We start from the raw sequence: 24,238 nt of genomic DNA on the forward strand, positions 1-24,238 counted from the left end.
TCCCCACCTCACCTTGCTCCAAGACCTCCCTCCGCACGGCCTCTCCCACCCCCACAGCTCCTCCTCGCTCCCTCCCCACCCCACACGTTCTGCTGGTCCTGGACCATCACCGCACAGGGCCGGAGCTGGGGAGCGCCGGGAGCCCCTCTCCTGCTGCTGCCACGCACAGGGATCAGGCCCCGGAGAAGAGAGACAGGGATCCCCTTTTAGCAGCTCTGACCGCATGCAAAGCACCCCCAGCGCAGGGGCATGCAGCTTGGGGCACCCCTGAACCCACTGCAGTGCTCTGAAGGAAGAGCTGATTTCTTTCTTTGGCCAGGCAGGGTCTGAATGAATCCCTGCTCTAACAGCACCTTGGGCCGTTTATCCCTGCCCGTCACCCCAGTGCCCTCATTCCCCTCCATGCATCCAGCGTGGGGAGGGTCCAGACCCCCCGGCCAGGATGGAAACGTGGCTGCATTGCCCGGTGCAGCAGAACAACGTGGTAGGTGCAGGCACACAGGAGCTGGGGCCGCTGCCATCCCCCAGCCTGCTGCATTGCTCACCCCACCTCAGCGCATGCCATGCAGGTGTAGAACAAGTAGCAAGCAGTGCAAGAACAAGCAAGCAGAACAAGAACAAGCAGCAGCAGCAGCAGCTCCTGCATGGCCGGGGCTCTGCCCTCACCCCCAGCAATAGCAGACCCATACATACATAGCCAGACCCACGGAAGGGAACCTGCTGTCCCAACCACGGCAGTGCCAGGAGCCGAGCTCAGCTCCGTGCCTGCTCCCATGGACAGGATGGGATGGGTGCTCTTGTGCGTGCACCCATTGCTGCTGGGACACCCTCGGCATCCCCCACGGGGGTGACCAAGGGGGGAGCCACTGCTCCATCTGCCCATGGGCATCCACATGGGGCTCAGCAGGGTCAACCCCCCCCCTCCGCTGGCTCCCCCTCTCCACCAGCAGCGCTTCCCAATGGATTTTCTCCTTGCCTGGCACCCCAGAGGCAGCTCTGGGGCAATTGAACCCAGCGGGGTTCCTCCTTCCCTGCAGCACTGCCCTGCGCTCCCACACCTCCACTGGAGCCGAGCCCGGGCCAGCTGCCACCGGGGCACCCGGGGCCGGGCAGCTCCAGAGGCAGCTCCTGGCTCTGTCGCTCTGCCCGTGGCTCTCCCACCCCCGGCTGTGACTCAGCTGATACACCCAAGCTAATGAGCCCCACTAATGAGAGGGGTTAATGGGTCACCCCACAGTGAGCTTGGGCCACCACCAGCCACCCGGGGTGCTCCCGCAGCCCTTCCCCTCCCTGTTTCAGGGTCTATCTCTGCTTGCATCCCACCCCGAACAGCCCCGAGGCCAGCTCGGGTCCCCACAGCTCCTTGGGGTGAAAGCTGCGGAGGCTGCTGGGGCCGGTCCTTATCGACACTGGGTGATAAGAGCTTCCTGCTGAGCAGGAAAAGTGAGACCCAGGGGAAAGGCAACTCCTTGGCACTGGTGGTGCCGGGCGCCGTCACCAGAGCCTCTTCAAGCCACTTTGTGCCGGGTATTAGGAACAATTCCTGCCCCAGAGGGTGCTCAGGCATTGGAACAGGCTGCCCAGGGCAGGGCTGCAGGCACCGTCCCTGCAAGTGCTCACACCCCGTGGAGACGAGGCCTCAGTGCCATGGGGCAGGGGTGGCCTTGGCAGTGCTGGGAACGGTTGGACTGGATGAGCTGAAAGGGCTTTTCCAACCTCACCGATTCTGCGATTCTCTGACTCTGGCGGATTCTCCCCCTCTCCATTTCGTCCTTGGGCAGAGAGCACGGGGAAGAGGGCTCCGTCCCGCGATGATTCAGCATCCGGCCATCAGCTTTTATTACCAGGAATGGCAAAACGTAAAGGAACGCGGTGAGTGAGGACGTGGGGAAGCAGCAGCAGGTGGAGGAGCAGCCCCGCACCGGGCACAGGGATGCCGGGATGCCGGGAGCGGGATCCCTCTTGTGGACAAACCGCCTGCGGGCCGGAGCGGGATGCTCCTGCCCCTCGGCACCGCGGCTCTGCCCAGGGCACGATGCGGGACCCCGAGGGACCCCCCCCGGGCCGTGCCCTGGGGATGTGCCAAGATCCCGCTGGGACCGAGCTGCGCCCGGCCCACGCAGCATCACTGCCAGCCCCGCCAGCATCGCGCCTGCCTCAGCCCTTCCTCACCCGCACCCGTGACCTCCCTGCCCTAATCCTGGGCTCAGCAACACCCTCCTGCTTCCTCCCTCCCGCCTGGGTGCGCCCCGCTCGGCGCCCACTCCCGTCCTCATCGCTCTTGCTCAAGCTGCCCCGGCTCCATCACGAGGGCCCTGGTGCACCCCGGACCTGCCCAGGGCAGCGGGGACCGCGTTGTCCCCCTCCTGCCGGGGGTGGCACCCGCACCGCAGGGCTGCTGCCACCCGGGCCGCATCGCTCTCGCTGCAAAGCCTCGGGGAAACGTCGTTTCCATGGGCTCATCCCCTGAGCCCAGCACGCTGGGATGCTCCTGCAGCCCTGACCCCATCAGACACCGAGGCAGCATCAGCATTTAATGGCAGAGCAGCAGGAAACAGCGTTCACAGCCTGAGGGAGCTCCACCCCAAGGGGCACCAGTGCCCCTGCACCTCCTACACGTGCCTGGTGCTGCACAGCTCATCCAAGCGCTCGGCCCCATGGCGGTGGTGGGACTCTTCTTCCGCGGTCCCAGGCCCGAGCCGGTGGAGCACCAGCAAAATCCAGCCCCTGGCCAGCCATGGGCATCCCAGCCCCGTCACTGCCGCTGCCACAGGTAGGTCTGGATGGAGCTGGCCGGAGCCACAGCTGCGATGAGGCCAACGCTATCGGCCAGCCCGAAGGTGATGTTCTGTGGGGACCTGGAGGGTAAGGAGCAGCGGGGTCAGCCCTGCAGCAGCTCCATGGGTGCCCAGGGCGCAGCAGGACAGGGCCCCACTCTGGATGCCTCGCTCACCGGTTCAGAACCACCACCACCACGGCGCCGTCGGGGCGCAGGAACGCTGTGTACTCCAGGTCCGTCTTCTTAGACAACTTGGAGGCAACAAGCCCCACGCGCTGGGAGCCCTCAGGGATGAACTTACTGCATGGGCAGGAGCGAAGAGCAACCCCAGGAAGGGAGTCAGACCCCCGAAGAGCTCCTGTCCCAACAACCTGCTGCAGCAACCACGGAGATGGGAGCCAGGCAGCACGCTGCGGGGACCCCAACCCATGTCAGGGGGGTCCTGACCCACCTGAAGTGCCCCATGTGGTAGAACATGGGCTGTTTGTAGAAGATGCCTTCGCTGCTGTCCACGATGATGGGGCTGTCCACGTAGTTCTTGACCCAGTTGGGGCCCCCCTCCAGGTCCAGGGCCAGGTTCCAGTCGGTCCAACCGGATACAAAGTGGTTCAGGTTCTGCAACAGGACAGCCCAGATGGGTGCCCAAGGAGTGGGGTGCCAACAGGAGACACGGCACAGTGGGAACCCTCTGGGGCCTGCCCCATGGGGCAGCACCGGGGGCCTCACCGTCAGGATGCTGTGGCTGTACTGGTTCCCCCGCTCCCAGCAGCCCAGGATCACATCCCTCTCCCAGAAGTGGGCCCCGATGCACGCCTCCGTGGCCAGGATGAAGTAGTCTGGGAAGAGCTCATGAGTGGGCACCACCGTGTCCTTTATGGGACCGATGAAGTCCAGGTACCAGTGGATGCCGATGCCATGGACATAGCGAGCTGCCTCTTCATCCTCCAGGACCTGGCAGGGAGACGTCAACCACCACGGGTCCCATGGGGCAGCGCCCCAGCCCCGCGGGGACGTGCTGGGACACAGGACGGGGGCCGTGCCCCCTCGCCGTGCTGCTGGACCCCACGCTCACCACTTTGGCCCAGTGCGGGAGGTGGAGCCGGTTGTCATCCAGGATGATGAGGCGGATGCCGCGGTGGGAGCTGTTGGCCAGCGCGGGGCCCAGGTCCCGTGCGATGAAGTCCCGCTGCTGCTCGGCCGTGAAGCCCAGGCACTGGAAGGGGTAGTTGTTGATCAGCCCAGCCGAGGGCTCGTTCTCTGCTGTCACTGCCCAGAAGGTCAGGTTGTGCTTGGCGTATTCATCCAGGAACCTGGGTGCGGCGCAAGGGGTGAGCCACGGGTGACCCCAGCGCCGGGTCTCTCCCCTGTCCCCGGGTGCTCCTCACCGTACAAAGTAGTTGGCCCAGGTCTTGTGGTACTTGTCCCCCGCCTGCCCCTTCAGGGTGCCCTTCCCCACGAAGGACTCGCTCGTCTTCATCCAGGTCGGGGAGGTCCAGGGGCTGGCGTAGAGCGACAGCGGCCGCTTGCTCATGGCCAAGGCTCGGTGCAGGAGGGGGATCTGGGGAGGGGGCAGAGGGGTGGGCTGAGCCGAGCCCCTGCACTCCCCATCCCATCCCGCTCCCTCCTGCTGCTCACCTTCAGCTTCGTGTCCTCATCTCGCAGGCTGAAGTGCTTCAGCTCGTAGTCAAAGGGAACATCATCATAGGTGTAGGCATGGAGGGAGAAGTCGCAGCTGGCCATAGGGAGCCGGACCAGGTTGTACTCCAGCCCTGCAGGACCAGAGGGTGGGACAGGCAGAGGTGGGCAGTGGCACAGGAGAGCACCCACACAAGGTCCCAGTCACCATCCCTTTGGCCTCCCCAGTGTTCTCACCCTCCTCAGAGAAGTAGGAGCGCAGCAGGTGATCCTGGGCTGTTTCCGGCAGGGACAAGATGTTGATGGCGGCCGCATCAGTGATGGAGCCACCAAAGCCCTTCACTACCTGGTACCGCTGCGCCGTGTCCACGGTCAGGATGAGGTCTGCAGGAGGGAGCCGTTGTGATGGCCGGTGGCAGGCAGGGTCCGGCCCATTTCCCACAGCCACAACAGGTACCTGGGGCTCGCAGGCTGCGCTGGAAGCTCCCCTCGCTGCGCTCCAGCCGCTTCCCGGCCTTGCTGCTCTCGTACTTGACGTAGGTGCCCGGCGCCGGCAGCACCACGGGGTCCAGCGAGTCGCAGTACGTGGCGTTGCAGACACACACCATGGCATCGCAGCCAAAGTACTTGGGGCTGCAGGGCCGGGCCCCTGGGGAGCACGGGCAGGGGGTGGGCAGCGGCCGGGCTGGGGTTGTCCCTGCTACAGCGTCCTGCCTGCCCTGGGTGCTGCCTCTGCCCCTCTGATAGGCACTGCATCACCGCCCCAGCCACCCCATCACCGCCCCAGCCACCCCATCACTGCCCTGGACACCCCGTCACCACCCCAGCCACCCCATCACCGCCCTGGACACCCCATCACCGCCCCAGCCACCCCGTCACCGCCCCAGCCACCCCATCACCGCCCCAGCCACCCCATCACCACCCCAGCCACCCCGTCACCATTCCAACCACCCCATCACCACCCCGGGTGCCCCAGCTCCGGCCCTGGTGCCCCCACCCCCTGCCAGCCCCCGCCTCACCTGCAGCCCAGTGCACGGCCACCACCAGCAGCAGCCACAGCCGCCAGCCCAGGGCACCGGCCCCGGTGGCCACCATGGCCCCTTCCGCGTCCCCAGGCAGGTCCCGGTGCCACCCCGAGCCGGTCCGGTCCGGTCGCACCGCGTTGGCTGCCCGCCGAGCCCGCAGCACCGGGCCCGCTGCCGGCAGAGCCTTTAAAGGCGCCCGGGCTTCCCGTCCCGCCCCCGCCCGGGGCGCCGGTGCAGGAACGGCACCGGCTCTGGGCGGGCCGGGCCCTGGTTGGGCAACGCAACGGGCGCGGGCCCGGCCCTACCCCGCGACGGTAACGGGGAAGCGGAGCCGGCGGAGCCGCACGGACGGCGGGGCCGCTCAGCCCCTCCCCGGGCACCGGGGGGCACCGGGGGGCACCGGGGGGCACCGGGAGGCGCGGGGGGGCTCCGAGCACCGCTCGGGCACGGCCCTGGGTCCCCGATGCTCCCGCCGGTACCGGCCGCCCCTCCCGTCCACCGGGGACCAGGCGCCCGCCCCACCCGTCATATGACCAGCGTCAGCTGACCCGTTCCCGCCCCATCCCCCGCGGCCCCGGCGGCACGGCCCCGGTGGAGGCGGCGATCACCTTTATTCGGTCTCTAGCGAGGGGCGGCGCGGCCCGAGCGCTGCGGGACCGGCCCCGCAGCGGGCAGCAGGGGACGGGCACGGCCGGCGCGGGGACCGGTGCGGGACAGGACGGGACGGGCCGGGCCGGGCCGGGCACGGCCGTCCGGGGGTACAGGCACAGCTGGTGCAGGGCACGGGCATGGCCGGAGCAGGGGACGGGGCAGGGCGCAGGCACGGCTGGCGCAGGGCACAGGGCTGGGGACGCGACGGCCCCGCAGCAGACGCCGCAGGGGACCAGCCCCTCGCCCCGGGGAAGGGGCAGCGGCGCTGGACCCAGCCCCGCCGGGGCGGCAGCCACGTCCGAGGGCCCTGGCCCGGAGCGGGGCCCCCCTTGGGGGCAGCGGGGGGGTCCCCGCTCTCAGAGGACGCTCTCGCTGTCCTTGCAGGTCCCGCTGAGGCTCCGCGGGCGGCCCCGCTCCAGCCGGCGGGCGGACAGGAGGCGGCGCAGGGACGAGGTGGAGCTCAGGTCCCCGCAGCTCCGCAGGTGGATGCCGTCGTGGGGCCGCTCTGCTCCGGGCCAGGCGCTCCAGGGAACCTGCAGCCCCATGGGGACAGGCTGCAGCCACGGGCAGGGTGCTCCAACCCGGCCTTGAACAGTGCCAGGGATGGGGCAGCCGCAGCTTCTCCATTCAACCCGTTCCAGTTCCCCAGCACCCTCACAGGGAAGAGTTTCTGCCTTATCTCCAACCTGAACTTCCCATTTCAGTTTGAACCCATCGCCCCTTGTCCTATCACCACAAGTCTCTGATGAAGAGCCCGGTCGGGGCCTCCTGGGCTGCGCAAGGTCTCCAACATCCCTTAAGCCAAGGCTGGGACATCCCAGTGGCTGTTTCCGGGCTGTGGTGACTCAAGGGCAAAGCCAAAACCATTGCGACACGCATGATTTTCCCCACTCATGGCTACAGCTGGGGACTAAGGGAAGGAGCTGTCACGCCAAGGAGGGCTGGGCAAGGACAGTGACACAGGAGGGAAGCTCTGGCCACAGCCCCTGCCTGGAGCTGGGATGCTGACGCCATGGGGTGCATGGCAGGGGAGCAGAGACCCTGGAAGGGCTGGTGTGGAGATGGGGAGCAGAGGGAGGAAGAGGGTGTGGATGGGGCTCCTGTCCCACTGGAACCCACCTGCTTGTGCCCCTGGGAGCTGTGCCCGGGCACCTCCGCGCTGCGCTTGGGTCTCTGCAGGAACCTGGCCACCAGCCCGCGGGTGCCCCTGCAGACCTTGAGGTCCCCCAGGGATCGGGTCGTGCTCTTGGAGAGCTGCTCCGTCACCTTCTTGGGGGGCAGCGCCTTGCTCTTCCCTGCCGAGCCGGCCCGGAGCAGCGGCGGGGAGTCACAGTGAGAGCGGCGGCAGAGGCAGGCCTCGGAGCACAGCCCTGCGGGGACAGCACCATCGCATCCGGGGATGCTGCTCCCAACGGGACCTGTCCCCAAGCCCCAAAAGGGTGAGCCTGACCCCCACGGGCTACAGACACCCCCCCCCCATCTCCTTGTATAGCCCAGTACATCCCAGGGCCCTGACCTGTATCCGCCGAGGAGCTGGACGTGGTGTCCTCCAGTGCTTTGGTATAAAGTACTTCCCTGAAATCTGCAGGGAGCAGAAAGAGGTCTCAGGCTTTGGCAGCGTCCTGCACCCCTGTGTGGAAACCAGCACCAGCCCAGGCAGCACGACCCTACAGCAACCCCTCCTCCCAGCACAGCAGAACCCCCCTGCCTGTCCCTGCCACGCGTAGGGACCCCTTCCACTGGAGCTGGCCTTGAACACTGCCAGGGATGGGGCAGCCACAGCTTCTCTGGGCACCCTGTGCCAGCGCCTCAGCACCCTCACGGGGAAGAGCTTCTGCCTAAGAGCTCAGCTCAGTCTCCCCTCAGGCAGGTTAAAGCCATTCCCCTTGGCCTCTCCCTGCAGACCCTTGTCCAAAGCCCCTCTGCAGGTTTCCTGTACCCCTTTAGGCACTGGAGCTGCTCTCAGGTCTCCCCGGATCTCTTCTCAGGGCTCAACCCCCAGGGTCCAGAGCAGCAGGAGCAGGGATTTAACCTCACTTAACCTGAATGAACACCATTGAACCCAGCCCCATCGAACGCCCCCGCTGCACCAGGCGAGCATCCCCGTCCCGCACCCATCGCCGCCTACCAGCGCGTCCGGCCGCGGGGACGCCGGGGTCGCTGTGCGCCCTCACGAGCGGGCGCTGGCTCGGAGCGGGGCCCGGGGACGCGGGGCAGGAGGTTTCGCTGTTGCGCCGGAGCTGGCCGAGGCGGCCGGGACCGAGCCCCGAGGGGCGGCCGCGGCCCCGCAGCTCCCCCTTGTCCTTGAGCCGCACCTCGGGGAAGCAGGGCCCGGCGCAGCGGGACAGCCCCTCCAGGCGGTTGCAGCTGTGGGTGACGGCTCCCCCCGCCAGGACGCCGTCGTGGCCGGGTTCCGCCGCCGTGGAGCAGGAGTAGGAGCGCTCCCCCCGCACCCGCACCCGCGGCACCTCCTCGAAGGGCCCCTGCAGGCCCAGCATGGGGCTGCGCGGGTGGTGGCTGCACTGCACGCAGTCCACGCTCAGGCAGTAATCGGCGCGGCTGCGCTGGATGGAGCGGAACAGCACGAAGTCGACGGAGCGCATGGAGCCCTGCAGCTCCAGCAGGCACGAGTCCTCCGAGGGGCTGCTGTCCCCCGGGATGTCCATGATCTCGGACATGATGAGGGACCCGCTGTCCATGGACACTGCAAGGAGCGGAGCGGGTGGGAGTGAGGAGCTGCTGAGAAGGAACAGTCCCCGCACGGCCCCCTCTCCCGTTCCTCAATGGGGCACAAGCACCTTCTCCGCTGAGCACGATGGAGGGGACGCGGTCGCAGGCGCAGGCGTGCGAGCCGTCCGTCAGCGGCAAGTCAAAGAGGGTGGCCTGTGGGGTGACACAGTCAGGGCGCAGGCAGAGCAGGAAGGAGCCCAATGTGCCTGCTCCATCCCCTGCGGACATCTCCTACCTGGCTGTCCCCCCGCAGCCCCATCACAGTCTCATAGGAAGGGGGGAAGTCAGTCGGGTAGAGGGGCACGGGGCTGTCCATGGAGCCATTGTAGGTGATGCTGTGGAGGCAGGAGCAGAAAAGCCGCGTTGTATGGGACAAGCCCTGCCTGGGGCTCACTGAGCCCTGACTCCACCAGGGAGGTACCTCTGCGCATCCGTCTCCGAGCTGCACGTGTACTCGGGGGGGTAGTAGGGGGGTGGCGGCACCGGGGGCACGAACTCCTCGAAGTCCATCATGCTCTGCAGAAAGGTGTCGGGGGGGGACGTGCATTCCAGCGTCACGGAACTCGAGCGCTGCGGGACCAGCTGCAGGGAGAGCGGAGGAGGAAGAGCTGGGACCCCCTGCACAGGCATCCGGCAAGGGATGCGCATCCCGAGCCTTAATCCGGCTGGGGCCGGGTCCTGCCCTGGCCCCCCCGCCCAGGGAATGCCAGTCCCAGCCCCATCTGCTCCTGGGCCAGGGCTGGGACTCACCACATGGACGATATCGAGGGAGAAGATTTGGATGCAGCACACAACAGCAGAGAGCGTGCAGACGATGGTCGAGAAGACGGTCAAGCCACAGACACTGAAGAGGAGGTCCTGGGGGGCAGCGGGGTGAGCGCAGGCGCCCGCAGAGCGTGGTGGGGTGCCCCAGGGAGCCCTGGCCCCATGCGGGGTGCCCCACCTTGAGCGCCGTGCGGATGCTGCGGCAGTCGGAGTTGGGGAACATGGTGAGCATCTCGCTCTGCCGGCTGCAGGAGGCGGGGGGGGGCTCCGGGCGGGCCTGGCAGCAGACACACGAGTCCCTCTCCTGGGGACAAGGAGCACCATGAGGGATACCCCTGGGAGCCACTGGAACATCGGCCCAAGGGACCCCTGCCCCACTGCCCCGGGGCCCATCTCACCCTCTCACAGGCCTGCAGGGACTTCACCAGCTGCGCGTTCTGGCAGGACAGGATGGACCCGGCGAGGCTCAGCATGATGCCCAGCACCGACAGCAGCGTGAAGAAGGTGATCTGTGGGCACAGGGAGCTGGTGCGCGCAGCCATGCATCCACAGGGGTACGTGGGGATGCCCAAACCCTCTCTCTGCCCTCCCCACCCTGGTCCCCCCCAACACCTACCACCAGTGTGAGGGGCCGCTTCCAGGAGATGATGCCGACAAGGCCGGACAGCGCCAGCTGCAGATGCACAGGCGCAGGGGTGAGGATGAGGAGGGGTCTCTGCCAGGCAGTGGGGCCCAGAGCTAGCCCCCAAGCCCCTGAGCACAGCCCCCTGAGCCCCATGGGCCTGGAGCCAGCCCAGAGCCATTCAAGCAGCCCCAGCGCTGCTGCGAGCCGGGCGAAACTGCTGATTCAGGGCACCGGGGAGCCTGGGGACTGCGGGCGGCTCCGCGCTGCAGGGGCACCGTGGGGCCTGGGGGGTCCTGCCCTCACCCCACACATGCAGCAGGCAGAGCACCCCAGTGAGGGGCTGCGGAGCAGGGCAGGGCTGCCCGGTCCCCCCCCCGCCACCACTGCAGCACTCCCCGCTCCCCTCTCTCCCAGCACAAACTGCTCAGGGTCTGCATAGAACCAAGTCACCCCCCCTGCACTCCCCGGACCCCCCCGCACCGCTCCTGGGGTCCCCATCCCACATTGTCACCCTGGAGGAAGCCTTGGGATTCTCCCACAATGCACCACGGCAGCCACAGGCGAAGGATGGGGGAGCAGCGGGGCCACGCTCCCTTGGGATGGAGTTGAAGGGACCCGGCAGAGCGGGGCTGGGTCGGACCCTCCCCGCGCTGCCCCGGCCCCGGACTCACCGAGAAGCCGGCCCAGGACGGGCAGGAGTGCCGGATCCTGGCGGAGGGCGTGATGGTGACGGCCACCAGGCTGAAGGTGACGATGAGGACGCCCAGGATGACTTGGATGAAGCCGAGCACCAGCAGGATCTGCAGCCAGGTCCGCTGGACGCGGAGGTGGGTGAGGCTGCGGGACGTGCGGCCGGTCAAGGAGCGGCTGGACTCGCTAGGGGAGGGCATGGCTGCCCCGGGCGGCGAGCGGCGGCTGCGGGCCCCGGAGCCCCGGGGCAACCGGCGGCACCGCGCCAGGACGGCGCCGGCCCCGGGGAAGCAGGAGCGGACGCTCTGCGGGAGCGGGCCGGGCTCCACCTTTCACCTCCCGGAGGATGCTGACGGCGGCGCTTCCCTGCCCGGGCTGCCCTGGAGCAGAATCCGCCTCACCGGTACCTCCGCACCCCGGGCAGAGCCGGGCCTACGGCTCCCGGCGGGCGGCAGAGCGCGGCCCCGCGGCTTCCTCCTCTCTCGCCGCCCCTGTCTCGCCGGGGCCCCGCGGGGGGGTCATAGCGCGATGCCGACGCCGGGACGCGGCGCCCGGGCCCCCAGGGCAGCGCCGGGAGACGGGAGCCTCGGGCGGGGGCCCGGGCGCCGCCCAGGAGCATCCTCCGCGGGGCGAGGCGGGGGGGGGGGGTCCCGCTGCCCGGAGCGGCCCCGGTGCCGGACGCAGCGCGGAGCGCGGCCGCGCATGGCCCCGCGCCGAGCCCCGGCGGCCCCCGCGCTCCCCGCTCCGCCGGGGCCGGGGCTCGGCGCCGCTCCGGGCTCGCTCCCGCCGCCGCCGCCCGCAGCGGGGCCGCGCACCCCCCCCCCTCCCGTGGCACGCCGGGAGCTGGAGCGCGGCTCGGCCCGCCCCGCCGGGGCTGCGGCACCGGCCCCGGGCCCGCCCCCCGCCCCGGTCCCGGTGCCCGGGGGCGCAGAGGCACGGAGTGAAACTTCATTTATTCCTTAAATAAAACCCGAGGGCGGCGTCGGGCTCAGCAACACGCGGGGCCGCGGCGGGAGCAGCCCCCGGTGGGGCGGCAGCGGTGGGAGCAGGGACCCCCTCCCCCGGGCCCGCAAGGGAACCGGGCAGAGGCAGCGGCCCCATGGATGAAGGCACGAACCCTCCCGCCAGCCCCGGAGCAACAGGGACAAACCCGGGGCACTGAGAGGAGATGGGGCAAAGCAGAACGAGCAGGACCCAGCCCAGGGCTCCCCGAGGGGATGGGTGGCAGGGGTGGGGGGGACACACAGGGCAGCGCACAGGGAGGGACAGGCTGCGGGTGAAGAGTGCTGGGCAGGGGGGCAAGAAGGTGATGAAGGTGAGGGGGGGTTTAGGGGTACTGGATCCCTCCTTAGTGCCCAGCCCTGCTCTGGGCTCCACCACAGGCCTGGCTCAGCTGCTGTGGGGCACAAGGCTTCAAGGCCAGCAGCCCCCCCACCGCTGCCCGGGTGCATCGCACGCTCCTTATTCCTGTGCCTGGAGCAGGCTCAGCTGTAACAGACACGGGGACAAGAAAGGGGGACAGCATGGGGGCTGCCCCCCAGCTCAGCCCCCTGGGGACAGAACCAGCCCCACCACCACCAGAGCAAGCTCCTGGGGAAAGCAGGGGACGGATGATGCTCCTGGTAGAGAATCGGGTCCTGCAGCAGAGAGAAGGCAGGGAAAAGCCCCCAGGGAGAAGCTGGGGGCACAAGGGGAACCCAGGGCAGATGGATGGGGAAATGGGAATGCCCAGGGAAGGGGAGCAGCCATTTCGGTCCCTGTCACACATCTGGAGGAGCCTCCTGTCCCCAGCAGCTCAGTGCTGGAAGGGAGGGCGATGACAAGCACAGGCCTTGGCCACGGCACCTCCCACCCCGCTCTATCCCCAGTCCGCTGAGGGGAGGGACCAGCACAAACCAGCGCAGCCTCCATCCGTGAGGAAAGGGGTTAGAGCAGCAAACGCTTCGGGCACCAGCACTTCCAAGCTGGGATGAGGCAGCCTCTGAGAGCTGATGCAGACACACGGGGATCCAATGAAAGTGCAACCTGGATTTCCTCTCCCTCGGGAAGAGCCCACGTGCGATGAGGAGCCGGGGCCCTGCCTTAGGGCGCCCGGAAGGCGTTGGTGGCGGCGCCCGCAGCGGCGTTGGCCGCCGCGTTGCGCACAGCCTGGTTGGAGAAGACCCCGGCAGCAAACTCCTCCTGTGCCTTTTGGAAGCTGGCGCCCGTCCGGCGGTACAGGGAGTGGATCTGGGATTGAGGAGAGGCTCAGGGCCAGGGCACCCCAGCGAGCAGAGCTGTGTCCCTGTGCCTGCCAAAGTCACCCCCAAAAGGTGTCCCGGCCCCGAGGGCTGATCCAAACTCACCTTCTTCAGCATGATGATGCCCAACACAGCCACTGCTGTGAAGGACAAGGACACCAGGATCATCATCACTGCCACGGCCGTGTTCTTCCGCAGCGCTATCAGGCTCAATATCCAGCCACTGCAACACAAGAGGCAGTTGCACAGCACAGGCTCCCTCTTGCCCACCTGCCTCCTCTCTTTCTGGAGTGCTCGGCTGGCCGGGGCTCCCCGGCTCTGCACCACACACACCTGAACCCCCAGTTGGGGATGCCAATGGCCTGCAGCACGTACATCACGTTCTGGGCAAAGAAGACGAAGAAGAAGACAAAGAAGTTGAAGGAACTGTCACTCCTGGGAGAAAGAGACAGGCGAGGTTAGGCCATAGGGAAGAACCCCCGGAACCTCCCTTACACAGCAGGGGCGGGCACAAGGAGAACACGAAGCTCAGTGCAGAATCACAACAGCCCCAAACCAAAGGAGCTGGGACACCATCAGCGTCCCACTCGGGGCACAACCTGTGCCACCGAGCAGCCCCGTGCCCCCAGCTCCAAGCCCCAGCCATGCAGCCTCCCCACAGCGCTGCGTTGCTGGCCTGGGAGCAGACACACACCTGAAGGCTTTGTACATGGGCCTGTACCAGCAGACAAAGGAGCAGGGCGTGTAGAGGAGGGCCCAGAGGATGGAGAGCCCGAACCCAGAGCCGGATGAGGGCTCCACACAGAACCAGGCCAGCGAGGACAAGAAGTTCAGGAAGAGAGCAATGGTGCTGGCTGAGAGAGAGGCGATGTCAGTGGGGCACCCCCAGGCCCCCCCATCCCGCACACATGGCGTTAACCCCACCTCCTCCAGAGCACAGGGGCCACTCCTGCCCTGCTTCCCCCCGGGACTCACCCATCCAGAGGTAATACATGGTGGAAACGGTCTTCTGGAAGTCGGCGGGGATCTCCACCGGGATGTCCTGGTAGAAGCAAGGCTTCACGGGGCAGAAGGCCGGCAGCGGCGGCCAGTTGTTGAGCCTCGCTGCAGGGGGAAGGAGGCGACAGGCAGAGAGCGGCGGTGCCCGCGCAGGGGGGCCCCGAGGGGACGGTCCCTGCCCGGCCCCTCCGGCCACTCACTGGCGGTGCCGCCGAGGGCCGCGTTCTGCAGCTCCCTCTCCCTCCGGTCCAGCTCCTCCGCCTTCCGGTTCAGCTCCTCCTGCCGCTTCAGCAGCTCGGCCGTGGCGGCCGCCGCCGAGGCCTGCGGGGAGGGGAAGCGCAGGCGCTGGAGCTGCCGCCCGCTCCCCGCGCCCTGCCCGCGGCGGCCGCGCCCCCCGCCCCGGTACCTGCGTGCCGTAGGAGCCGTAGTTGCGGGGCTCGGTGGGGCTGGCTCTGCGCGGGGGCTGCGGGGCCGCGGCCGGGGCCTGGTACGGCGGCGGCTGCGGAGGGCAGAGGAGCGCGGTGAGGGCCCCCCCGCCGGATCCCGGACCCCCCCCGCCCCGGGCCCTGCCCGCCCCGCCGGGGCCTCACCGCGCCGCTCTCGAACGGGTTGTACGCGTCCAGCGCCGCGCTCTCGGGCCCGGGCCCCACCGGCAGCAGCGCCGGGTCCTGCAACACACAACGGGCGGGGTGAGGCGGCGGAGGGAAGGGGGATCCGCGCCGCCGCTCCCGCTGCCCCGGCCCCGCACCTGGAACGGGTTGTCCGGTAGCACCGCGGGGCCGCCGCGCTGGGCCATGGCGGGACCGGGACCGGGACCGGAGCCGGGGCCGCCGCCGCCGCCGCCGCCTCAGCCCCGTCAGCCGCAGCCCCGCCTCCCTCCGCCTCCGATTGGCTGCCGCCCGTGACGTCACCAGCGCCGGCGAGCCCTGCCGCAGGGGGTCCTCTGCACACGCGCGGGGCCGGGCGGAGCGGGCACGTGACGCGGCGCTGTCCGGTAACGGGAACCGGCGCTCGCCACCCCCTCCCCGGTCCCCCATGACCCCCCCCGAGCATCCGGTGCCAGCGCCTCAGCACCCTCACAGGGAAGATTCTGCCTCAGATCCCATCTCCATCCCCCCCCGGCAGGTTAGAGCCGTTCCCTTGCCCTGTCCCTGCATCCCTCGCCCAAAGCCCCACTCTCCCGGTTTCCCGGAGCCCCTTTAGGTCCCACACTAATTCATCACCCTGCACGGTGCCAGTCAGTGCCAGGACAGAGCGTGCCCCAGGCAGATGGTGCCCCAGCCAAGTGCTAAGCTCAGAACAGACCAGGAGTGCTCCGTTATTGCCACCCCCCAGCACGCTGGCAAAGCGCCTGCACTGAGCTGGAACCACGTCTCAAACAGCCCCAGCAAGTCCCACGGCAGCACTGGTAAGAGCCAGAGGCAGACACCGAGGTGGGTGCTTGACATCCCTTTTCCTACAACTGTCACCGAGAGCGACTGCTGCTGGCTCAGACCCAGACCCGGGGGCTTTATTCACTTCATATTTATTTCTCCACAAAGACTGTACAAAATCCTTATAAAACTCTGGTGTGGGGATGGGCTATGACATTGATCCAAAAAATAATTCCCATGCAGTCCCACCAGTTTCATAACTTACAAGGAAACAGATAAGCTACAGCGAGTCCTGGAGTATGTACACCAAGGAGGGCAGGAGGAGACAGAGCAACACGTGAACAGAGGTATTTACATATGGACATACAGGCCCCCTCACCTCATGATAACGGCAGCAGCAACAGTAGGAGGTTGGGCCCGTGGTGCTCAGAGGCCGCTATAGAATATGGGCTATTTACAGTATCTCACATATTAACAGCTTTACAAACTTGTCCAGGGGAGTTTTACTCATGTATAAAAAAAAAACCAAACCAAAAGCACCAAAAGTCTGAATAGAAATGACACAGGCCTCCACGGGGGCTAGAATGTGAGCGCAGGCTGGCGCCCGGGCCGTCACCGGCTGATGTCCCTGCTCGAGTCCCACAGTTTTGTGCTGGGCTCCATCTCCAACATGTCAAAGAAGGGGTGTTTGAGGGCTTCGGCCAGGGTGAGGCGCTTGGAGGGCTCGTACTCCAGCATGCTCTCGATGAGGTCAAAAAGGCGGTGATGGTCCTCAGCCTCTGAGGTCAGGTATCGCTGCGCAGATGGAAGGGGAAGGTTAGTGCTGAGGATGCCACATATGGCCCGCTCACAGGGCATTCCCTGGGCTGAATGGCCAAGACGTGGGAAGGTTGATTTGTTCAGACCATCGCTAATCCCAGACCTGAGCTCTATGCTTTACCAAGCATGGAACTGCTGAGCTCCCCCTGCCATCTTTCCCCACGCACTTCCCAAGGTCTCCATGCCCTCCTCCTCCACCTCAGATTACGCCCAGGCTGCTGCAGCCTTCCTCCTTTATGTCTGGGATAGCAAATGCTCCTTCAGGAATGCACTGGTCTGACCCTCTTGGTGGCCCAACCTTGCCCCCAGGAAAACCTTCCCAACTGAGGCAGGCACTAAAAGCCTCTGCAATGAGAAGAAGCTGCAGCAAGCAGGATTCCTGCCCACCCCTCCTTACCCGCAGTGGTTTGCAGTTCTCCCTCACGTAGCGGCCAGCAGAGGTGTTCTCATCCCAGTCCAGGCGGCCATGGTAGAAATACTTCTGTTTCCTGCCAGAGTAAGAGGTGGGAACAGGTTACCCCCAACACCAAATGCCTTGCAGCAACAGCAACACGCTCAGCAGGCAGCTTCAAAGCTCAGCCCCTCAGAGAAGCGCTTCCCTGAAGCGGGAGCAAGCCTGCGGTACCCAAGCAGCCTTGCCCACCTCGTCTTCCGGATCATCCGAGAAGGAATTGGCCCCAAGATCCTCTCCATCATGGCCAGGTGCTCCCGGTTGTCATGTGTCTGAGGGGGAGAAACACAAAGGGAAGGCATGGAACAGATTCCAATCATTCCAGCGCCAGCCCTGGGTACTCCCCTGCTCAGAACCCCTTGCTGGGCAACACCTTTGGTTGTCTCTACAAGACTGCAGTGATGGAGGGAAGCCCATGATTCCCAGAGGCTCCTGGCTGTACTGGGGAACAGCCAGCATCCTCTTTCACCAGTTGTGAGGTAGCCATACAGCGTACAGTTCTCACCTGAAACAGGGTGAAACCCACATAATACTCAAAGATGATGCAGCCAATGCTCCACACATCACAGGGCTGGCTCCAGCCAAGCTCTAGAAAACAATGTGTTTTCAATAAAAGATCCAGTTATGGCCCAAGATTCCAAATCCCTCTCCCTTTTAGAAACAAACAACTGGAAAAACAATTCCCATTCCCACCAGGCTCCTGATACACTGGTGGCAATACACTGCCCAGCTGGTGGCAGTGCCAAAACACCAACTTAGGAGCTGCTGCTCGGCCCCCCAGAAAATAGCACTGTAGAGCATGTTAAATAAAGTGTTTCTCATCTCCCAGGGTAAAGCCAGGACAGCTACTGAAGGATGTGGAGGCAAAATGCTCCTTAATCCAGCAGGCAGCACCCAGTGCCCCAGGGGAAACGCCTGCCTCCGCAGAGAGACCAAGGGGAACGTACCCAGGATGACTTCTGGGGCTCGGTAGTGCCTGGTAGACACAATGGTGCTGTGATGCTCATGGTCAAACGTGGCACTGCCAAAGTCCACCACTCTGATGGCTGTGCTCTTCACGCTCCGCTCATCCCGCTTCTTCACAAGGGAGAACAGCATCAGTTACTCAGGAGCTTCAGGATGTAGACTTAGCCCCTTCCTTACACAGCTAAGGCTTCACCACAGGGCAGGGGAAGGCTTCAGAGGCTACACTAGCTCTAGAACAGTCCCAAACAAGCTCCCACCATCAGCCAGGTAAGTCTGTGGTCCCTATGGCTCTCTCACAGCCACACAGGCAGCTCCTGCAAGATACAGGCCCTGAACATGTGCATGAACGTAGCTGGTGAACCCTGTGTCTCCTGGCTCCACGTTCTGACTCCTCCCTCCTGCTGCTAAGGCCAGGGACAGCAGAACCCAAGAGAAGAACCCCAGAAGCACCGTTACCTTTTCCAGGTTATAGGAGAGCTCATAGTCGGAATTCACAAAGAGGATGTTCTCTGGCTTGAGGTCGGTGTGGGTGAGTTTATTGTCGTGCAGAACTGAGGGGGCAAACAGAGTCGGGTGATGGAGGAGAAGCAAAGTGAGGCTACACCCACCCAAAGAGCGAACATCACTGATTCAGGCTGCTCACACTGGCATCAGTTTAGCCCACATTTAGAACGGGGTGTGAACAGACTGCTCCAGGCCAAGATGATTTGTTAGAAGCACATTTATCATATTGATCACCCAAACGCGTAGGGGGGTGGACGCTGAAGTGCTCTGAGCTCTTGCCAGCCCACATGCATCGGAAAACATTACAATCAGGAAAACAAGCATCCCTTCCAAGCATGCATTCACCACTGGAGGCAGTGCAAAGCTTAGGCTCAGAACTGGCACTGCTGGGAGCGGCACAGCTCTCCAGGTCAGCCAAGGAGCACTGGAGAAGCGCAGCGAGCACTTACATTTCACAGCCTGGCACACCTGGTAGGCCATGTGCCGCACTTGGTGGATGGGGTAAGGCAGGTAGTTGTTGTCCTTCAGGAAATCAAAGGTGCTGAGCCCCAGGAGCTCGAAGGAGATGCACATGTGGCCGTGGTAGTCAAACCAGTCAAACATCCTGACGCAAAGACTGAGGGCAAAAACATGAGGCTTGAGACAGACCTGCACAAACCAGCCCGCTGTTATCCCTGTGCCTGGTTTCTCCTTTCCTTCTCATCCCACAGCAAGCCAATATGCCTCCAAAACGTAGCCACACACAGATTCAGTGACCCAAATCAAGTACCTCTCGCATTCCATCCCTGCAACTGCGCTAAGGCAAGGCTTCCCCTTCCATTGTAACACCAGGAGCCCACTCACTTGGTGTTCTCGGGGTCCTTCTCGTTGATCTTCTCCAGCACGTTGATCTCCAGCCGAGCAGCCTCTTTGTACTTCTCTACGTTTTTAATGATTTTGAGAGCAACACGGGCACCAGCCCTGGGGGAGAAACAGGGATAAAGCTCGAGATCAGCACTGAGCTGGGCCAGAGAGCCCGTACCCTGCAAAAAGGGCTTTCTGAATCAGCCTCACCCTCTGCAGCACAGCCTTCCACCACCCCTCCCAAGCCAGAAGGTGCTTTTATTAAGGGCTGTCATAGAATGGTTTGGGTTGGAAAGGAGCTGAAAGTCATCCAGTTCCAGCCCCCTGCCATGGGCAGGGACACCTCACACTAGACCATGTTGCCCAAGTCACTGTTCAACCTGGCACTGAACACTGCCAGGGATGGAGCATTTACCACTTCTCTGGGCAACCTCTGTCAGCGCCTCAGCACCCTCACAGTAAAGAACTTCTTCCTTATATTCAACCTGAACTTCCCCCGTTTCAGTTTGAACCCATCACCCCTTGTCCTGTCGTTCCAGTCCCTGATGAAGGTCCCTCCCCAACATCCTTGTAGCCCCCTTCAGACACTGGAAGCTGCTCCATCCACCAAAGCAGCGCCTTTTCCCTCCTTACAAGCACCCCCCAGAAGCTCCCCCAACCCTTCTTCAACACATGGACAACCGGAGAGGTTGAGTGCCCAGACCAGCTGGGGAATCCTAGGAACAAAGAGACTCATTTCAGCCCCAGGCTTCCACGCTGAGCCCAAAAGGCTCCATTGCCAGCTACGGTCTCTCTTTACCCCTCACCACCACATCCCTGCTCACGTACCTGCGGTGATCGATGCACTGCACCACCCTGCCGAACGTGCCTTCCCCTAAGGTGCTAATAATCTCATCTGGGAGGGAGAGAAGGAGAGGAAAGCAGATGAGAGAGTGAGCACGACCTGGCTGCAGCGCATACACAAGGCAGAGGAGAATGCATTGCAACACCTAACCTGCACACAGCTTGAGAGGCCGGAGCAGCGGAAGGCTGACACCGGCTGCACAAGGCAACAGCCCTAATTCCCTGGCACTTCAGTAACAATACAAAATATAAACGTAGCTTTAACAAAAGGGGAAGGAAAAAGGAGAGGGTTTCTCTTTAATAAACAATGGAAATAAAATGAAACAGAAAGATAAGACAGATCTGCGACTGCGATGGGAGCTTAACTAGAGAGCTAAATTATGTTACGATTTGGCTGTACATCTTTCTTGTAGCCAGTCGCCGACGCGATAGATCAGATGCCCCTCGTCGTCGTCCTCCACACTCTTGGCCCTTCTGCTGCTCTGTCGACTCCGCTGCTGGCCCAGGCAGACAGGGAATTCATCATTCACCAATCACATTTTCAACCCAGCGCAGCAGCCAGCGTCACGCATTGGTTGGTTTGGAAATTCACATGGTTGTTTGAGGAGGGGTTGCAGGAGGAGATTCCCAGCCAATTCATACGGCACAGAGGAATATATAACGATAGGGATATTGCAAGGGAACATGTCAAGATACAACACACTAGCTCAGAAAAGAAAAAAACAGTTTGCTTTTCGTTGTAGCCAAAAAGAAAAAGAAAAGAAAACCAAAAAGAAAAAACAAAAAAAGAAAAAAGAACCAAAAAAAAAAAAAAAGAACCTACAAACAGCCCCCCCCGAACCAGTGCGAGAGCAGAGACGGTCACAACAGGGCTAGTGGAGGGCAGAGCAAGGGGGCAGCCGCCCTCGCTCCTAGCGGGGCTCCGAGAGCATCGGCACTGGCCTTCGGGTCCTGGTGACGCCAAGAGAGTGCGGCAGAGCCTCAGGGAGAGGCTCCTTCAGCCCCATGCAGCCGCTGGGGAAAGGCAGCAGAAGGCAGGTGCTGGCAAGTCCTGCACAAGCAAAGGCCCGGGCTGTCCCCCACATCCCATTCCAACAGCCCCCCCGCAGCGTCCCCCAGCCCCAACACTCAGGCAAAGATGAATTCAGAGGTTTCAGAAGTAACTCTCAGTACAACGATCCATCCAAACCAGAGAGAATTGTGACTGCCTTGGGGAAGATGTGACCCTATGCTGCCTATACCCTCCCCTAACAAAGCTGATCCTGGAAGGACTAGCTTCCAGGAGAGAAGCAGAGGCCAATGGGGAATAGGGACAGCCTGGGACGAGGCAGATAAGAGGCTTATGCCAGAGAAGAGAGAATTCCTGCCTTCAGTTCTTCAGCTAAGTATTCCCACACCTGGGAGCAACCAACCGGCCAGCACACCTGGGACCTGAATCCAGCCCCCAGTCCCATCCCTGGACATACAGCCAGGACAGACTGGACAACACTGAGAGCTCCACATACAGAGCAGAGAACGTGTCGGGGGTCTAACAGAAGTGGAAGGTGAACAGCAGAACAGACAAGAAGAGAAAGGCAGGGACACTGCTGGGAAGAGCCTGTGACGGTTGCTGCCTCCACCTGAATTGATCAGTCCACAAGTTTCACTCCTTTGCACAGCCCTTCACACGACACCCCACATCAGCTGAGCCCACCCAGAAAGATCCTGCTCTGCTGCAGGACCTAACCCTCAGAGACAGGGAGGCTTCCTGCCACAGAACACAGAACCAGGGACCAAGCTGCCTGCGGCAGGCAGGCTGAGCTCTCTGGGACCAGGATCAGCTGGACCTCACACAAAAGACTGCTTGGCTGGGGTTCCTAGACAGCTCTTAATGAGCACCACCGAACAAAAGCAGTGCTCTGCAGGGATAAAGGAGTTGAGGCCTGCTGCACCACCCCAGGGGGGACACGCCAGCCTCGCAAGGCACAGCCTGTCCTCCTCCCACCTCTGAGCGGGCAACACTATGCGAGGGGCTGAGCCGCCTGGGCCGGGCTGGCACAGGGCAGCCCCTGCCGAGGCGCAGCAGGACGATGGACACGAGCTGCCACCTGCACCAAAGGTTTCTCTATGCACATCTCAAGCCGAGTCCGAGAGAGCAGTTAGAAAGTGAGTTTGCCACTTACCCAGCTCGGCACCTGGGAGAGAAAGGTTACAGGGGAGGCCCAGCACAGCAGGATACTCACCGATGAGGAGCGACTAAAGGACCGGCTGCGGCGCCGCCTCCGCCTGTGCTTACGCCGGCTGCTTTTGCAGCTCCGGTAGCTGCCCTCGCGGTCCCGGGAGCGCCGGTACTCGTAGGAGTGACGGTACTCGGGGTCATAGTAGGCTTCCCCCCGCTCGCGGCTGTAGTCGTTCCGCCGGTAGCTGTCACAGTAACGCCGGTCGTAGGCCCTCCTGTCTGCTGAGTGGTCGTCGTAGCTGGGGAAGGGCAAGCAAGGCGGGGATTCCATTAGGGACACAACCCAGCTCAGAGCACAGGGCAGAGCAGAGGAGCTGCCCCTGAAGGAGCCCCACAGGTAAGGGGTCCTGCCCCGGCCTTGCAGCCTCACCTCCTGGAGCGAACGTGGTAGCTGTCCTCCCGCCGGTGCCGCCGGTCCCGCTCGCTGCTGCTGGACCGCGACCGCGTCCGCCGCCGCTTGTGCTTGCGGCTCCTGTAGCGCTCGTGGTAACTGCCCCGGCTGCTGCGCTCCGACGAGCGGTACCTTCGGGAGTGAGGCATCTGCAGGGACAGGAGAGGACCATGAGAGGCAATGGCAAGGGAGGGCAACCAGCACAGAGCATCCGCAGCCAAGGAGCTGCCAGGGCAAGGAGAAGGGAGGCCACCAGCAGCGTGTCTGAGCACACAGGGGGGACCTGAGAGGGAGGGGATGCCTTTCTGAGAGACCCCAGCACCCCATATGAGAGGATGTGGCCACCCGCATGGGCTGTGCTTGCTGCAGTTCTGGTTTTCAGGTTACTTTCGCCTCTTCGCACTCATCTCTACTGGCCAAAGCTCCAGGAGCAGCATTTGAGCCTTCAGAGCTTCCACCTTTTTCTCTCTTTAAACTAAGGTGCTCCCCAGGAAGGGGAGAGCAGCACCAAGGCAAACTGAAGGAAGGTGAAAGGAAGCTCAGGATATCTGCAAGTGCTTGGCCCAAAGTCCTTGCACCCCAGTACTGCTGCACAGGGACTTTGTACGGGAGCTCCTGAAGGGATGTCTCTGGTTTACTGCCGAGCAGGAGACATCCACGCTTCCCACTGCCCCAGCCAGGGAGCAAAACCACCCTGTCCACACGCAAAGGCATTAATGAAGCCGTGCAGAGCCCTCCCTCAGTGGGATGAGCGCTCGCCTCTACCTCTCTGACGGGATGCAGGAGCCAAGAGGGAAGGAGCCTGTCCCTCAGCAGGACGGCCCCCGGAGCCCCGGCTCAGAGCATCCTGCTCTAAGCCATTCCCCACACGTATTTTACCCCCAAACCACCAAACACCTCCACCTGCTCTGCCTCCAAAGCCAAGAGCCCGGAGCTCCGTTTGCCCACAGCCCTCCCAGCTGCGACTTTTCCCCCCCCCAAAAGGGACACACGCAGCGGCTCCGCACCCGTCCCAGTATCACAGGCCCGGCTACCGAGAGGCCGAGGCGGTGGCTGGAGGGCACCCGAGAGCGCACGGCCGGGGCCCGTTCACGGTTTCCCCCCCCCCCCATACCCCGGGGCCGGCGGCTCCGAGTCCAACCCCTCATTAAGGGCAACGCACGAAGGCGGCGCTGGAGGCCGGCCAAGGCCGGGCACCCCCTTCCCGAGCAGGCAAAGCCCGCAGCGGCGCGTTCCAAAGCAGCTTTGGAACCGGTTTGGGGACGATGATGGCGGCCGCGCTCCGCCGCTGTCGGGTGGGGCCTCAGCGGCCGAACGCCAACAGCCGAAGCACCGGGAGGAGCGGGGCCGGTACCGGGAGCGAAGCGGCCGAACGGGGCTCACGTACCGGGAGGAGCCAGCACCGAGGGAAGAGGCTGCGGACGGGCAGCAAGGCCTCACCGAGGCCTTCACCCCCCCCCAACCCCAACCCCACCCCCGGAAGGGCCCGCACCGCCCTGCGCTCCGCACCGTCCTCGCAGCCAGCCCGGTGCGTTTATCCCACAGGAAATCCGTGATGGCGGCCGTGGAGCTCCCGGGAATCCCGGGCCCCGCTCCGAGTGCTCCGAGCTCCGCCGCACCCCTCCGCCGCCGCCGCCGATCCGGGTCCTCAGCGCCAGGCCGCGTACGCACGTACGCAACTGCGTCACACG

General features: G+C 64.3%; 3 protein-coding genes and 1 long non-coding RNA gene across 10 annotated transcripts; 1 reads left to right on the top strand and 3 right to left on the bottom strand.

Moving 5' to 3' along the window:
* Window positions 1-2,516: 2,516 nt before the first annotated feature.
* LOC136003911 (lysosomal acid glucosylceramidase-like) lies at window positions 2,517-5,790 on the bottom strand. The gene is made up of 10 exons (XM_065659923.1): window positions 5,434-5,790; window positions 4,872-5,063; window positions 4,652-4,798; window positions 4,415-4,548; window positions 4,165-4,337; window positions 3,852-4,089; window positions 3,506-3,730; window positions 3,231-3,394; window positions 2,954-3,079; window positions 2,517-2,858 (listed from the first exon to the last, which is right to left on the bottom strand). The coding sequence occupies exons 1-10, from the start codon at window positions 5,507-5,509 to the stop codon at window positions 2,756-2,758; spliced, it is 1,578 nt and encodes a 525-aa protein (XP_065515995.1). The 5' UTR covers window positions 5,510-5,790; the 3' UTR covers window positions 2,517-2,755.
* A 26-nt stretch (window positions 5,791-5,816) lies between these two features.
* LOC136003924 (uncharacterized) lies at window positions 5,817-7,688 on the top strand. The gene is made up of 2 exons (XR_010608202.1): window positions 5,817-6,197; window positions 6,475-7,688. It is a non-coding gene; the product is annotated as an uncharacterized LOC136003924 (long non-coding RNA).
* Window positions 6,032-11,548, bottom strand: ENTREP3 (endosomal transmembrane epsin interactor 3). 4 transcript variants are annotated; one of them, XM_065659911.1, is made up of 13 exons: window positions 10,882-11,548; window positions 10,202-10,258; window positions 9,984-10,094; window positions 9,764-9,889; window positions 9,571-9,678; window positions 9,242-9,402; window positions 9,056-9,155; window positions 8,889-8,973; window positions 8,219-8,794; window positions 7,607-7,672; window positions 7,210-7,460; window positions 6,475-6,623; window positions 6,032-6,197 (listed from the first exon to the last, which is right to left on the bottom strand). In XM_065659911.1, the coding sequence occupies exons 1-13, from the start codon at window positions 11,098-11,100 to the stop codon at window positions 6,050-6,052; spliced, it is 2,157 nt and encodes a 718-aa protein (XP_065515983.1). In that variant the 5' UTR covers window positions 11,101-11,548; the 3' UTR covers window positions 6,032-6,049. The 4 variants fall into 4 exon arrangements, with proteins under 4 accessions (XP_065515983.1, XP_065515982.1, XP_065515985.1 ...); XM_065659910.1 differs by having other exon boundaries at window positions 7,210-7,508; XM_065659913.1 differs by having other exon boundaries at window positions 6,032-6,623; window positions 10,882-11,547.
* Window positions 11,549-11,834: 286 nt separating this feature from the next.
* LOC136003914 (dual specificity protein kinase CLK2) lies at window positions 11,835-24,220 on the bottom strand. 4 transcript variants are annotated; one of them, XM_065659931.1, is made up of 20 exons: window positions 24,057-24,217; window positions 22,527-22,696; window positions 22,161-22,395; window positions 20,339-20,435; window positions 19,924-19,990; window positions 19,096-19,212; window positions 18,702-18,868; window positions 18,205-18,299; window positions 17,730-17,859; window positions 17,288-17,370; window positions 16,975-17,054; window positions 16,729-16,819; window positions 14,730-14,807; window positions 14,546-14,638; window positions 14,340-14,460; window positions 14,116-14,244; window positions 13,835-13,994; window positions 13,474-13,575; window positions 13,246-13,363; window positions 11,835-13,129 (listed from the first exon to the last, which is right to left on the bottom strand). In XM_065659931.1, exons 2-20 carry the CDS (start codon window positions 22,694-22,696, stop codon window positions 12,983-12,985), a joined length of 2,280 nt encoding a protein of 759 aa, XP_065516003.1. In that variant the 5' UTR covers window positions 24,057-24,217; the 3' UTR covers window positions 11,835-12,982. The 4 variants fall into 4 exon arrangements, with proteins under 4 accessions (XP_065516003.1, XP_065516002.1, XP_065516001.1 ...); XM_065659929.1 differs by lacking the exons at window positions 11,835-13,129; window positions 13,246-13,363; window positions 13,474-13,575; ... (3 more) ...; window positions 14,546-14,638; window positions 14,730-14,807 and adding an exon at window positions 15,648-16,307 and having other exon boundaries at window positions 20,339-20,432; window positions 24,057-24,220; XM_065659928.1 differs by lacking the exons at window positions 11,835-13,129; window positions 13,246-13,363; window positions 13,474-13,575; ... (3 more) ...; window positions 14,546-14,638; window positions 14,730-14,807 and adding an exon at window positions 15,648-16,307 and having other exon boundaries at window positions 24,057-24,220.
* Between the last annotated feature and the right edge of the window lie 18 nt (window positions 24,221-24,238).

Source organism: Lathamus discolor, chromosome 24, assembly GCF_037157495.1.
Source record: "Lathamus discolor isolate bLatDis1 chromosome 24, bLatDis1.hap1, whole genome shotgun sequence".
NCBI lineage: Eukaryota > Metazoa > Chordata > Aves > Psittaciformes > Psittacidae > Lathamus > Lathamus discolor.